This window comes from Chanodichthys erythropterus, chromosome 5 (genome assembly GCF_024489055.1).
Source record: "Chanodichthys erythropterus isolate Z2021 chromosome 5, ASM2448905v1, whole genome shotgun sequence".
Taxonomy (NCBI): domain Eukaryota; kingdom Metazoa; phylum Chordata; class Actinopteri; order Cypriniformes; family Xenocyprididae; genus Chanodichthys; species Chanodichthys erythropterus.
Window position 1 is genome coordinate 23,622,604 of NC_090225.1, and position 15,322 is coordinate 23,637,925.

Sequence of the window (15,322 nt, forward strand, 5' to 3'; positions counted from 1 at the left end):
TAAAATAAAACCACCAATACCATAATATAATGAATCACACTCCCACAACTGATTTAGAAACTTTCCGGTTTTCCAAATGCCACTTTCCACGAATGGGTGGAGAAAAGCTGAAAAGGTGAGGATTTTCCAACAACTGGTGAATGTTGATGTGAAGGTTGACAAAATGTTTTAATTTCTTTCTTTTTTTTTCTACCCTGTTCCTAAAATTTTGGAAATATCTAAATACAATTTAATGTAAATCAAAAATGTAAATACAACATGATTAATTTTTGTTTGTAGTTAGTGGTGCATTTATATTTCATATAAATTAAATATAAACATTAATTTGATATTTTCTTCAATAAATATACAAAATTTTTTAAAAAAAGTGCGAAAACAAAATGTTATGTATTCTCGACGAGGCTCACTGACTGTATAAATGAGTTTTTCAGTTATGTTCTGCGTGGTTTTATATTTTAAACGTCAAAGTCTGTTTTACATTAAAAGTGCCCTAGAACGCTTTTTCACAAGATGTTTTTTAACTGCCTATTTTAGGGCATAATCAAAAATGCAACAATTCTGTGCGTGTCCCCTTTAAATACTCGCACTCCCCGCCCCAAGCTCACAACTCTATAAAACATTGCATAAACAAAGTTCACACAGCTAATATAACCCTCAAAATGGATCTTTACAAAGTGTTCGTCATGCAGCATATCAGATCATGTAAGTATAGTATTTATTTGGATGTTTCATTTGATTATGAAGGAGTTTGATGGTGCTCTGTGGCTAACGGGGCTAATGCTACACTGTTGGAGAGATTTATAAAGAATGAAGTTGTGTTTATGAATTATACAGACTGCAAGTGTTTAAAAATGAAAATAGTGACGGCTCTTGTCTCTGTGAATACAGTAATAAACAATGGTAACTTTAACCACATTTAACAGTACATTAGCAACATGCTAACGAAATATTTAGAAAGACAGTTTACAAATATCACTAAAAATATCATGATATCATGGATCATGTCAGTTATTATTGCTCCATCTGCCATTTTTCGCTATTGTCCTTGCTTGCTTACCTGCATAAAGGCTGATGATTCGGCTGTGCACAGATCCAGACGTTACTGGCTGCCCTTGTGTAATGCCTTGAACATGGGCTGGCATATGCAAATATTGGGGGCGTACATATTAATGATCCCGACTGTTACGTAACAGTCGGTGTTATGTTGAGATTCGCCTGTTCTTTGGAGGTCTTTTAAACAAATGAGATTTACATAAGAAGGAGGAAACAATGGTGTTTGAGACTCACTGTATGTCTTTTCCATGTACAAAACTAATTACAAACACGATTCCAAAAAAGTTGGGACACTGTACAAATTGTGAATAAAAAAGGAATGCAATAATTTACAAATCTCATAAACTTTTATTTTATTCACAATAGAATTTAGAAGCGCAGCCGTTTTCTCTGGGCCAAGGCTCATTTAAAATGGACTGTGGCAAAGTGGAAAACTGTTCTGTGGTCAGACGAATCAAATTTGGGACGCCATGTCATCTGGACTAAAGAGGACAAGGAAGTTATCTTTTTTGAGATGTGTTGATGCCATGAAATTTAAAATAAACTTATTTTTCCCTTCAAATGATACATTTTCTCAGTTTAAACATTTGATATGTCATCTATGTTGTATTCTGAATAAAATATTGAAATTTGAAACTTCCACATCATTGCATTCTGTTTTTATTCACAATTGGTACCGTGTTCCAATTTTTTTGGAATCAGGTTTGTATTTAACTATGCCCAGGGTAAATTCAATTTTCAATTCTAGGGCACCTTTAAACATTACTTTTACACTACTCTAAATAAATTAATAATGGCTATTTTAAGTCATTGAATGCATTCACTTGGGGCACATTATGAAAGGTGTGGAGAGAAGCATGCATCCGATAGTTCTTTCCATGAGCATCAGTCTGAGTTCATAAACACTGCTGTTCTGGGATCAGACAAAGCTCGTCTTTTTATGGGTGAAACGAGCTGATCCTGGAACAGTCAGCTATACAAATCCTGGCGCGCTCAGGCGTTCTGATTGGTCGAACGCACGTCACGAGACGCGGCACGGTAAAACTCCTGCACTGCTGGGCTCGTGCTGTCTGTGAAAATGGTGAGTACAAAAACTGGCTTGGATTAATAAAAACATTTCAATGGCGGCGTTGTCTTGTAGGATGTATAATAATACGGAAGCATTTCCAAATAACGCCGTACGCCTGATATGTGATATGTGTATGTTAGAAAGGTTGTTGTTTTTCTGAGCCCTGTTGCAGTTCCACCCAGTGCTTTGTGATGAGCTGCATGTCAATCCCTCTCCTGCATTACACCGACTTCATAAAGTTTACCAAAATAAAGGCGCGTTTGGCGTTACATTTACCCTGAAATCTGTTTAGGGCTTTCACGAGACAGGATTGCCTTACATAATTGTGATATGATGGAATTCCGGCGGCTCCGGGGGATTCTCGTTTCCTGTTGCGGGCAGGGACGTGCTCACACTTCAGTGTTTCAAGGAAATGTTGGAAAATCTGCTGAGCGACAAAACGACGGTGTGGCTCATTTTCCTTGAATGACACGTCAAGCCACGATCAAACAATGTAATTTAATCAGAGCAGAAATGGCAAACAGTGTAATGAAATCAAGGCAGATTCTTCGCATTCCACCAGCACTGCACGACAAAACACGTTTGACCACTTCCTCCGCCACATCAACAGCTCAGAAAGTGATTGTTCCCCTGATGGTATCAGTGATGACCCACACTGGCTGTCATGATGCATGAGTTTGTTTGAACTCCTAATCTTTATGAGACCTCATCCAGCTGGGTGTTGTTGTTGTTGTTGTTGTGTTAGAGGTGGTTTTATTGTTAATATAGCAGCTGTATAGCACTGTTATGGATTAGAGTTTGTTAACAGAATAACAATTTCACAGTCGTAAGAAATGCAATGTAGTTTCCACTCTCTCTGCTGAGGTGGTTGATTATGATTTCACTTTTTATAACTTTAGTCAGTGTGTGATGTTGCTGTTAGAGCACAAACAGCATCTGCAAAGTTACGACGCTCAAAGTCCAAAGCAAAAGGAGATATTTTTTTTTAAAGAATTCTCTGTTTAAGGACTACAACAGCAGCTGGTAGAGACTACAACGAGCTTCTTCCCGGGTTAGTGACGTCACTAACTAAAATTTACATAAACCCGCCCCCGAGAACACACAGCAAAGGGGTGAGGCCGTGTTATTGCAATACAGTATGTAAAAAATGCAATAGCATGTCATAAAAGCAAGATGACAACATGACAAGTTATAACCGTAATTAATCTAAACTATACCTGTTATATCTTCATGCAGCATGTATTCTCTGGCTCTGATCTTACAACAGTTCCCACATGAGTGATTTATAGATTATCATGACAGAAAATGCTAATGAATGACTTTAATATATCCCACATCAGCTACATAAATTCATCAACTAACATTCAGAAATGTCCTGTTGCATTCTACATGTTGTCACTTCTTCCTGAGTCTCTCCATCATTGTCCGACTCCGGTTTGAACATAAAAGGCTGAACAGTTTTTTGACAATTTAAGTAAGTCTGCATGAGTACTCACTTAAAATGTCAGAAACTCATTTGCATTTAAAGGGACACACACAAAAAAATTGAAGATTTTTTGCTCACCCTCAAAAAGTGACAAATTTAACATGCTATAAAAAATTATCTGTGAGGTAAAACTTCACATATTTATTATTATTCAGACTTATTTTACATCTTGTAAAAATGGCATTATACCGTCCTTTTAACAAACTCTCAAACCCTTAGTGTGTCTCTAACCTGTATGACTCTTAATCAAAGAGATTAATTGGGAGTTTCTCAGGTTTATTAATTATTTATACACTACTAGTCAAAGGTTTGGACAAAAGTTTGGACCGACAGACAAGACGAGAGGAAAAACACCCTTGAATATGGTCTCAAAATACACCTAATGAAGTATGGACTGAGAGTGTGCTGAGCTGTGATTTGAAGGATGGGTATTTTAAAGAAAACAAAATATCTATATTATATAACCAATATATATGTCACTACATAATTCACATACTTACAGTATTGTTACTTAAATGGCTGATAGCTTTTATAATATTTTAAAAAGTGGAAAATAGTAATAATGAAAATGTGTGTGTGCAGAGTGAATCTTTAGTAGTGTGTGAAGTGGACGAAGACCTGGTGAAAAAGCTACGTGATTTCCGCTTCAGGAAGGAAACCAATAATGCTGCCATCATCAGTGAGTTGAACTAAAAAAAAACTTTTACACACTCAAACTGGTCCATATACTTACATTTTCTCATATACCGTGAGGATTGAATGTTGATATTGCGGTATTCTCCTCTGGTTACAGTGAAGATTGATAAAGACAAACAGCTGGTGATTCTGGAGGAGGAGCATGAGGTAAATTCACACACACATATAACCACTGTTATTGCATGAATGCATAATTACACGGCTTTTCATTGAAGATTACAATCGAACAGCTCAGTGGTGTAAACCAGGGTTTGATTTCTTGTAGGACATTTCCCCTGAAGATCTGAAGAACGAGCTACCAGAGAGACAGCCCAGATATCCTTAACTACAACAAAGTTACTCTGTATTATTGTACCATGATTTGAACTCTAGTAACTTGTGGGTCTTTTAAGAAATGTTCTATTTTCCATTCAACATTTAACAATCGTTAGATTCCATAACCTGTGACACATTTGTAGTGTACAGCTATAAGTACCAGCACGATGATGGGAGAGTGTCCTACCCTCTGTGTTTTATCTTCTCCAGTCCTGTTGGTAAAGATAATCTTTTATCTGTTTAAAAATGAAAAATTCAAACTCCGTAATATGTGTATAATTTCTCCAAGTCTCTAAAATGAAACTTACTTTTCCAGGATGCAAACCTGAGCAGCAGATGATGTATGCTGGCAGCAAAAACAAACTGGTACAGACGGTTGAACTAACCAAGGTGAGTTCTAACACACTTAACCTTGATGTTTCACAGTGATGTTTCTTAACAGCAGTGTAAATGTTTTTTTTTTTTCAGGTGTTCGAGATAAGGAACACTGAAGACCTGACAGAGGAGTGGCTCCGAGAGAAACTGGGCTTCTTCCGCTAAGAACGGACCGAACAAGCTAAAGCTCAAGTTTAAAGAGTGACCAAGATGGGACCATCACCTCCAAACGGAGAGAATACCATAGTCCATCTGATACTGTCTGTTTGTGTATGTTTGAATGCTTCTGCCCAAACTCTAAACCCGCCTGTACCAGTTTAAGATGACAGATATTTGAGGTGCAAAGAAAAGAAAATAGGAAAGCAAATGCCACAAGTACTCCGAACTATTCCTTGGATTTTTAGAACCATTCCACTCTCGTCCCTGAGCAGTAAAGTATGTACTGGCCTGCACAGGTGGTCCAGTCTTACTGCCATGATAGATGGGTGACACGCTTTGATTTTAGGCAATCCCATGTCAGCTATCCTTCTTGATAGATGACATGGCAACAGATTTAAACATCGTAAAACTCTTAACATGTGATATGTGATTTTACACCATAACTGGCAAAACATAAGTCTTCATGTAATGCCCTGATTAAGGGCTAAACATTTTCTTCCTTCGTAATGCATTTTCTACCTGTAATTTGAAGTATTTTGACCAAACATGAATTATTTTGTTTTGATATCTGTTGAACTGTAATGGTAGGTGAAGGGTTCAGAAGTCTTATTGATATTTTTGGGAGAGAGCATTTGATTATTGTTTCTGACCTGTTGTCTTGAGTGTCATAAATTCATTCTGTTTTGCCTTTTTAAATCTGTGCTCACAGCCTGACAAACAAATCTCCACTAAAGATCTAGAATCTGTGAGGACAATTGGGTGAGAGTACTGGGACTCATTTTTATTGATTTATTGTTTTTTTGGGAAAGGGGGCAAGGTATACATCACCCAGATGATCTGTCCCACCTTTTTTGCAGTGTGTAGATGTATAGCGGCAGATATTTGCTATGCTATAGTGTTAATTCTGCCACTGGTATCATCTCGTAATGAATTCCTCTTTATCATTGTCCAGCTAAACACTGGAATACACTATTCTTTAGTTCATGCAAAGCATCGCTATTTCCATATTTATGTAAAAACAATCATTCTATTGGCAAAATGTAAACACTGGAAATGTATTAAATGTTTACAGCTTAACAGAGTAATACAAACAGTTGGAGGAAGTGATGTTATTGTGGTTTCGATAAGTAATACCTCTGCAGATCTCGCGTCTTCAGAATCTGTGAGCTCTAATGTGGGTCAGGCTCATCTCTGTACATCTGTAGAACCCGTAACACCTGTGATTAGTGCTGTTTCCAATTAAACACCGATTGGTCACTTTGGTGGTTTATGATGTGGATATCACATGATATGTCCCATACAGTAGTGAACTGTGTATGTGTTCAACATCAACTTTTTAATGACTGAAGATGCTTTTCCTGATCATTTATAATCTCTTCAAACCAGAAAAACGGTTAACCTTTCAATATGTGTCTCAATTACATTTGTCTGCTGTTTTGAATAATTAAATAGAAGGTTTTTTCCTTTGAAAATCTGACCATGTGCTTAACTGGAGTGTTCTTGATTGATATTCATACATTATTTTATTTTTAAACTTATTAGTTTTGGTGTGCATCGTGTGTTTATTTCATTGTAGTGTTTTTCAGTCATGTGTACAGTAAGAAAAGGATGAAATAATGTCATATAAAATATAACTACCCTGAAATTTAACATTGAAGTCATACGTTAAGTCTGAGTATCTTACTGATTTTAGTTGAAGTTGGGTGGGAGTGAATGATACATTATTCTATTCTGAATAATAGCCATTACTTTTTAGGAGTAAGACCTACCTATCCTGGTTACTGCCACTTAGACATATGCATCACACGGCTTGGGTAGGAAGTATCTGCTAAGAGAAAATGTAATTCCATTAGAAAATGATGGGTTGATTTAGCCATGCTCATTACTTAGTTTATTCAATATTCCATGACTGCTGGGTTTGCATTAGTAAAATAGTTTTAGGTTGATGCCACAAACCATTAACCATTCTACCCACAGTTGTTTTCAGGTGGTTTCTGTCTGGCTGGGTTATTTACCAACCACTACAGTAACATGAATAACAGTCAGCGAAACACCCAGTATACATGACTTCTGCAACCTTTTATGAAAAGATGAAAGGTTTAAGAGAAGAATCACAGCAATGGCATTCAGCAGGATCACCTTTCAGGCATGGTGGATAATACATTGCATATTTTCTAAACTTGGGATGGTTTATAGGCAAAACAAAGAGAAATGCAAGAAGATCTCTGGCTTGTGTTTCCATATTAAAGCAGTTTAAACATCACTTTCACTGCAACACATAAGCATTCTCAGAATATTAAGCTTTTATGTTTGGGATTAATATTTGTGAGTATTTTATAAAGTCTTTGTTAATGGTATTTATTTATTCATCACAGGAATATTATATGTATTTATCAGTATACATCTTTGTCACTTAGCCTTTTGAAAATAGGCGTTAAGCATTAAGTTTACTAATACAGTTAAACAATTAGACATAATAAGATGTGGGAATGAAGAATTCGATTTCTGAGCTTTGGCAGAGAGAAAGATCATCAGTGAATTTCAGCCAACATCTTGGTCTGTTCCTCACACAAAGCTACCACATGGCTTCAGAAGATTTGGAATATAATATGTTATTTTAGTCCCTTTTAAAGTCTGATAGACGTGCCCTTTATGAATATGTGAGCCAAATATAAATGTTTGTTCTCCACGAAAAACGTGGGTTTGGAGAAATAATCATTATAATTTTTTTTAAATTTTCTTTTATTTATACTTGGGGTTTCCCCTGTTCTCGCGTTTTTTCGAGTTTCCACGTGACTTCTCCAATCACGTGACGTACAGCTGTCTAACGTCACAGCAGTCGTCGGTCGGGATAATTCCACATGAGCGAAAAATGGCGTTCACATTCGCGGCCTTTTGTTATATGTTGGCGCTTCTGCTGACGGCGGCGCTTATTTTCTTCGCTATTTGGCATGTAAGTGTTTTGACTTGATTTCCAACACATTCGGTGAGGTTTTGGATACAGATACTCAGCGTATAGTGGAATTAGTTAAACATATAGCAGAGCGCGAGACCAACGCGAATGAATGGCACGAGCGCAACCTGGTGACATCCATTATTGTCATTATCGCTATTCTTTCGTTAAACAATTAGGGTATTTCTATGTATTTAAACGTATTATCTACAGAGTTAGCCACATTTAATGCGCTCTCTGTTTATCAGTTTGTCGCATCTATTACTGGTGATGACGGGCGGATGGGGCGCGCTCCCGTTTGGCTAACAGTTATAGTGTTTACAGATCAGTGATAAATCAGAACTGCTGCTAAAATCAACAACGCTAAATATAACGCTAATAAATTACTAAAAGCCGATGTAGTGAAGTCTGTCATGAGTGTACCTTTCATCTTTTGGGCCTTTGCAAGTTATAATTACACCGAACTGTTATGTTTTTGTTAAAATTGAAGTCACATTTAGTTATTTGCGGACAGAACAGCAGCATTGTTCATGTCTCTTCAACGCTGCCTGATGTCATTAACCTGTTCCAGAGATAAAAACGCCTAGTAAAACTAGTATCACATTTCTGCCTTGACTCAAATATGCCAAATACATTCAAATGTTTACAAATGTTAAAATAGTGATTGGAATATAGTTTTTCCCCCCTTTTCCCACTTAGTGAATTGTGTATATTACTTTTGGTAATAGATGAAATCTTTAATTACTAATTTTTCTGAGTGAAGAATTATAACCTCAATTTGATTCAAGCTTACAGGATAATACACAGCATATTTTCTGTATTTGAAATGAGAAAAAATAACATTTGATAACACTTCTCAGGCAAAACAAAGAGAAACAGAAGAGCGTAAAGATCTCTGACTCAGCAACTGTGTGTTTCCATATTAAACCGGTTTAAACTCACATCACCTCTCTTGCAACACAAATCTCATGAAATATTAAGCTTTTATGTTCGTCAGTATTTTATTGTTTGTTTATAATTTGTATTTTAAATTTTATTATTCGTTCAACACCAAAAATATTTCTGAATGTTTTTTTAAAAAAAAACTTAAGTTGCTTCTGAAAAAAACAACACATTCCTGAAATGATAATGTTGGAAATTATGTTTGTATGTTTACTCCTGGATAGGGATGCACCGATTAATTTTATGTATTATATATGACAGATTTGCACTGCATGTTGCATTTAACTGTATTTTCTTTTTCGAAGTGATTTCAATCATATTTCAAGCAATTCAAAACCATCATGGTGGAGAGTGCGCATCTGAAGTGTCTCAGCTGAAGGAAATAATCCATTATTTCTGCTCCATATTGACAACATTAAAAATGAACATATATCGGCCGATGCCAATATATCGTGTGCATCCCTACTCCTGGATCATGTACTTAAATTGTCCCTTGTTTTTTTTTTTTTTTTTTTTTTTGTAGATAATTGCATTTGATGAGCTGAAGACTGACTATAAGAATCCTATAGACCAATGTAACACGTTAAACCCGGTAAGTGAGAGTTTTGGAGAGATGCCGGGTGATGCATGTACTCCTGTTTCTTCTCTTCTATCACAACACTGTTCTGCTAATCAATGAAATCATCTGCAGTGAATGTTGCTTTCCAACACTAACACTACTTTCGTTCAATTTTCTGATTTGCATTTTGTCTTTTATTTTCTTAATATTTACTTTTTTACCTTTTTTTCCTCTGATTGGCTCAAAGACAGTTGACAGGGTGAAAAAAATTAAAAGGGTCAGGCTTGCTCTGAAGGTTGGTACCAGAATTCAGCTTAAGATCAGTAACAGTCTCTCTGTGTGCACGAGCGGAGTGTTTACAAATGTCTTTTCAGTTAACTAGCCTAACACCTCAATGTACAAACATGCCAAGCAGGGAGACAGGACCTGGTTTACGCCAACTAAGCCACTTGATTGCAGAGGATGTCTTTTCTTGCAAACGCCATCACAGATGCTGAATGAACAAAACACATTGCTCCTTTAGGGTTGCTCATATCTCCTCATGTTTGGCTGGTTTAGTGTGGGGTTGGGTGGAGGCACAGATGTCATCTGCGCAGGTGTATATTTGAGTGTAGGAAAGAGAGTGGTTTACAGGGAAAAAAAAGTGTTAACTGAAAAGACTTGCAAATGCTCAGAACATGCATGTGCCGTTCTGTCTCCCCCACCCCCTTCGTTTGCTCTTAACCCAGAGCGACTAACTCCATTTATGATGTCTCGCTTAGAAAGAGTTTTTATAAACTTGGCACCGGTGTAAAACAATCACATCATTAAGATCATGCAGGAGAAGTCATTATTTCAAGTATATTTGAGATTAATGATGGATGGGAAAGAAGAACAGGTGTAGTTAGCATCTTTGGTACACATTAATCTAGAGTTGAGCAATAGTATACCTTAGAGTGGCTGGATGTGCCCGATCACATAAGTTTTGAGGCAATTTTCCTTCATAATCACCATCAGCAGTTTGAATTTTTAATTTTTTACAATGTGTTTGTGTTGGGCGAAAGCAGAACAAACACTTTTCTCTCTTTTTGCATGGGCTTCATGTGTTGTCTTCATTTACCGGTTATGATCAGGCATGGCAGGGGCAGCTTGGGGTCCTTGTAGCTGCTCCCTTCCTTAGCATGGCTGTTCTTCTCACTCTGCCTGGCATTGTATCCCTGTTAAAAAAACAAGACAAAACAAAAAAACCACGATCCTGCCTCAGTCTGTTCCCATACCTTTGTATGTGGGATGGGGGATGGGGGTGTAGTAAATGTCAAGTCATCTGAATTTTTATTTTTTTTTTTTTAAACAGTGATTTGCTAATAGCCAGATGTTCTATTTGCCTAATAAGAGAAACCCAGCACTCTATTTTTAACAAAGTCTAAAGCAGACGGTGTATAGTGTGCTCTTGACAAACCCCAACAGCTTTGGGATATGACCGATGCCCTGCTCCAGAGGTTATCGAGTAGAAATAGGTTCTCTAGCTGGTCTGAATTTTGAACTTGATGATGTCATAAGTTCTTAAATGGATCAAAGGTCTTTGAATTCTAAACGCTTGAATTCTCCACATTCCATTTACTTTTGCAATCTATATTCCATAATTTAAAGTCACTTGTTTGATTTTTAATTGAAATGTATTATTATTAATGTTTTATTTATTACTGCTTTAAATAAGGATTTATGACAGTTATTCTCAGCAGATCTGGTTCTTCTGGGGTTTAGAGAGATTTAGATGTGCATAGATCAGTAAGATCTACGGCTTATGGGTAGGTGGTAATCCTAAAGATTCTTACACCTGATTGGCTAGATTTGGGGCACAGGCTTCAGGCGCAATAGAACTCTGTCTCTGAAGTGGGTCTGTGTATGTTTTTCTGACCATGTGTTATGTGGTTTCCTTAGCTCGTCTTGCCGGAGTACCTCATCCATGTGTTTTTCTGCGTAATGTTCCTGTGCGCCGCTGAATGGCTGACACTTGGACTCAACATGCCCTTGCTGGCCTATCATGTCTGGAGGTGGGTGAGGCATTCACAGAAACCAATCATAGATAAACACACATTTCATATTTGTTGGCTATATATCAAGCACCTCAGCAGATGTGTCAAGCCAGTGTTTTTAAAGTTAATAAGTTATTGGTCAGCATTGTGTCTTGCTCAAAGTGCAACATGAATCATTTGTTTCTGTGCAGGTATATGAGCCGCCCTGTGATGAGTGGACCTGGATTGTATGACCCCACTACGATAATGAACGCAGATATTCTGGCATACTGTCAGAAGGAGGGCTGGTGCAAACTTGCATTTTACCTCCTCTCGTTTTTCTACTATCTTTACGGGTGTGTACAGTTTCACTGTTTATCATTGAAGAAATATATATATATATATAACATACACTGCTGTTCAAATGTTTTTTAAGAAATGAAAACTTTTATTCAGCAAGTACACATTAAATTAGGGCTGCAAGTAACGATTATTTTGATTGTTAAATTGGTATTTTTATCCGATTTATCTTATTTTATTTTGACAACTCGCACTATTTTACATCCTGCCTAATGCTGTCCTTTAAACAAACATGCCAACTGAATGCTATGAAAAAGCATATAGTGAATATATCTATATCTATGCAACAGTATATGCAAAAGAGCTTTAAAGCAAAAAGACTGTTAAATCCCTACATTAAAAATGAAGATAATAATAATAAAGACAATAAAGAAAAACAAAAACGCAAACTCAGTGTTAACAGATAAGAAGGATGTTCTGCAGTAACTCACACGTTCACTCTGGACAAAATTACCTTTTACTGTAAATGTAAGAAATGTCTTGCGTTTACATTCAATTACATGCATTTATCCCTTTACAGTTACCAGTCTCATAAAATACTTTGAATTATATGTTGACTTTTAAACCTAAATTTAATGCCCAACAACAGATATTTCAGCAAAATTAATATTTTTGCACTGAATTTTAATTGTCTCACTCTCTGTGTCCCATCTTGTCATGTGCGCACCGGCGCTCATTCAGTAAAGTTTGAAGTTTAAAGCAGACTGTCAGGACAAGCCTTCATGGAAAATGGAAATACTCACTTGAATTTGTAACACTTACAGATAAGGATATAACCGTAAATTGAAAGTTTTGCGATGTCAAAGCACCTGACAAGGCAAGCCATGCTAAACATTATGCTAATGCATTAGCTTGAAGCTGAAAATAAAGAATTCTCATGTTTTGGGAAGCTTGGATCATGTGCCTTTGCCGCAGCAGCTCATTCTGTTTCCTCCACTATTTTTAAATGTACATTAAATTGATAAATCTATGAGTGTTTCTATAGCTGTGCTAATGTTTCTCTCTGGTGTTTCTATTACAGGATGATCTATGTTTTGGTGAGCTCTTAATCTGGATACTGCTGCAAAGTGTATATGAAGGCGTTTGAGATGCTGATTTTAAAACCCAAATGGAGATGAATTTGGACTCGGACATCTCTCTCAGTTCTGCTCGGCTGTTTCCAATGGACATTGACTTTATTTACTCCTCATCAGCCAAGAACGATTCAGGACGCAAGCAGCCCGCACAACTCCAGAAACCACACATGCAAAAATAAATGATTACCAACTCTTAAGTACAACCTGTTTAGACCTATACACACATGCCGCACCAATGCCGAAGCTCTTCACACACTGAAAGCATCAGTAGATGAGGTGAAACCGTTTACATTGACCAGATCATGTCCAAAGCAGATTCACAAGGGCTTCAAACTATACCGCTGATGGATATGTGCAGAGATTTTACTCTTGTGTTTTCAAACTGTGGGGCAAAATAAAGATCTTGATTGTAGCATTTTTACAGACTAATTTTATCTTAACTATATTACTGCCTTGTAGCTCAGTCAGTTCTTTAATTTGACCTTCAGAGTTGTGTGCTGCTTTGGTAATTCATGATCTCATGCTCATGGTCTGCTTTATGTTGATGGTTCTTATTAGATAAACCTCCATTTCAAGTGTTAAAACTGTTGTTTTTTTGTCTTGTTGGAAGCAAATGAGGACTGATGCTTTAAGTGTGTTGAAGGCTTTGCTTCGCTCTTAACCCTGGAAATACTCCACATGTAACCTTTTTTTGCTTTTAAATTTATTTGTGTGCGTTTTGTATTTCAAAGTGGACTTGTTAACTGATTTAGTTTTATTTCTGTTGTTTATGTGAGATAGCAGAGATGAGTGTGGACACTATTTTGGACACTGGTTTGATGTTGGCATGATCTCAGTGTGCCAAGATTTTTTTTCTTTTTAAATCCTGTCAGTAATCACAGGCTGACAGAGAGGCTTCAGTCCTTCAGTGATGCTGTAGTTTGCATCTGGATTTAGAGCAGAGCTGTGTGGAAGGATCCTTGACTACACTGGGAGTCAATGCAGTTGTTCCTAATCACCAAGCTGGACCACCAAGGTGATGTTTTCAGTAATAGGTTATTTTTGACTTTTACTTGTGATTGTTTTAGGAATATTTTTGTTTGCCCTTTTTTGTGTGTGAGTGAATCCAGCTTGATATGTGCGTTTGAATGTTAAAGTCTTGCAAGAGCTGTAGTAAATTGTGATTTATTTTTTTTATTTTTTATTTTTTTTGCGCTTGTAATATTGCTTTAAAGTTCCCAATAAAGTCCGCCATAGACAAACTTCTCATGACAAATGCTCATGGCTCATTTTATGATGCTGTTTTCTCTGTATGAATGAACTCGTTTTTCACATAGCTAAAATAATTCACATGAACTAGGGTTTGGTTTACTCTGATAGAATAATACAGCAGTTCTAAGGGTTTTTTTTATTTGTGTCTTATGAATTGTACTATTGACATTTTTCAACTATTTTCAGCTTTGTCACTGTCATTTCCACTTGCTGAAGAAAAGAGTTTTGGTTTGAGGGTTTTTTTATATACACTATATTGCCAAAAGTTTTGGGACGCCTGCCTTTATGTGCACATGAACTTTAATGACATCCCATTCTCAATCTGTAGGGTTTAATATGGAGTTGGCCCACACTTTGCAGCTATAACAGCCTCAACTCTTCTGGGAAGGCTTTCCACAAGATTTAGGAGTGTATTTATGGGAATTTACCATTCTTCTAGAAGCGTATTTGTGAGGTCAGGCAGTGATGTTGGACAAGAAGGCCTGGCTCGCAGTCTCCACTCTAATTCATCCCAAAGGTGTCAGGACTCTGTACAGGCCAGTCAAGTTCCTCCACACCAAACTGGCTCATCCATGTCTTTATGGACCTTGCTTTGTGCACTGGTGCACAGTCATGTTGGAACAGGAAGGGGCCATCCCCAAACTGTTCCCACAAAAATGGGTGCATGAAATTGTCCAAAATGTCTTGGTATGCTGAAGCATTAAGAGTTCCTTTCACTGGAACTAAGGGGTCAAGCCCAACCCCTGAAAAACAACCCCACACCATAATCCTCCCTCCACAAATCTTTACACTTGGCACAAATCAAGCAGGTACTGTTCTCCTGGCAATCGCCAAACCCAGACTCGTCCATCGGATTGCCAGACAGAGAAGCGTGATTCGTCACTCCAGAGAACACGTCTCCACTGCTCTAGAGTCCAGTGGCGGTGTGCTTTACACCACTGCATCCGACGCTTTGCATTGCACTTGGTGATGTACAGTAAGATTTGGATGCAGCTGCTCGGCCATAGAAACCCATTCCATGAAGCTCTCTACAC

General features: G+C 37.2%; 2 protein-coding genes across 3 annotated transcripts; both read left to right on the plus strand.

Moving 5' to 3' along the window:
- The first annotated feature begins 79 nt into the window (after positions 1–79).
- On the plus strand, positions 80–6,787 carry gmfb (glia maturation factor, beta). Of its 2 annotated transcripts, none has more exons than XM_067386649.1 (7): positions 80–115; positions 4,191–4,287; positions 4,402–4,451; positions 4,570–4,619; positions 4,755–4,837; positions 4,936–5,009; positions 5,088–6,787. In XM_067386649.1, coding segments are annotated over exons 2-7 (330 nt in total). In that variant the 5' UTR covers positions 80–115; positions 4,191–4,286; the 3' UTR covers positions 5,160–6,787. The 2 variants fall into 2 exon arrangements, with proteins under 2 accessions (XP_067242750.1, XP_067242749.1); XM_067386648.1 differs by lacking the exon at positions 80–115 and adding an exon at positions 2,069–2,134.
- A 1,193-nt stretch (positions 6,788–7,980) lies between these two features.
- Positions 7,981–14,413, plus strand: cnih1 (cornichon family member 1). The gene is made up of 5 exons (XM_067386644.1): positions 7,981–8,106; positions 9,572–9,640; positions 11,528–11,640; positions 11,814–11,957; positions 12,983–14,413. Exons 1-5 carry the CDS (start codon positions 8,026–8,028, stop codon positions 13,008–13,010), a joined length of 435 nt encoding a protein of 144 aa, XP_067242745.1. The 5' UTR covers positions 7,981–8,025; the 3' UTR covers positions 13,011–14,413.
- Positions 14,414–15,322: the final 909 nt, after the last annotated feature.

Excerpts from the sequence above, each read along its gene's own strand:
- gmfb (XM_067386648.1), top strand. Across the intron at positions 4,838-4,935 it reads TATCTTCTCCAGTCCTGTTG|GATGCAAACCTGAGCAGCAG; the intron begins GTAAAGATAATC and ends TTACTTTTCCAG. Across the intron at positions 5,010-5,087 it reads AGACGGTTGAACTAACCAAG|GTGTTCGAGATAAGGAACAC; the intron begins GTGAGTTCTAAC and ends TTTTTTTTTCAG.
- cnih1 (XM_067386644.1), top strand. The coding sequence starts at position 8,026 with ATGGCGTTCACATTCGCGGCCTTTTGTTATATGTTGGCGCTTCTGCTG. Across the intron at positions 9,641-11,527 it reads AATGTAACACGTTAAACCCG|CTCGTCTTGCCGGAGTACCT; the intron begins GTAAGTGAGAGT and ends TGGTTTCCTTAG. Across the intron at positions 11,958-12,982 it reads TTTTTCTACTATCTTTACGG|GATGATCTATGTTTTGGTGA; the intron begins GTGTGTACAGTT and ends TTTCTATTACAG.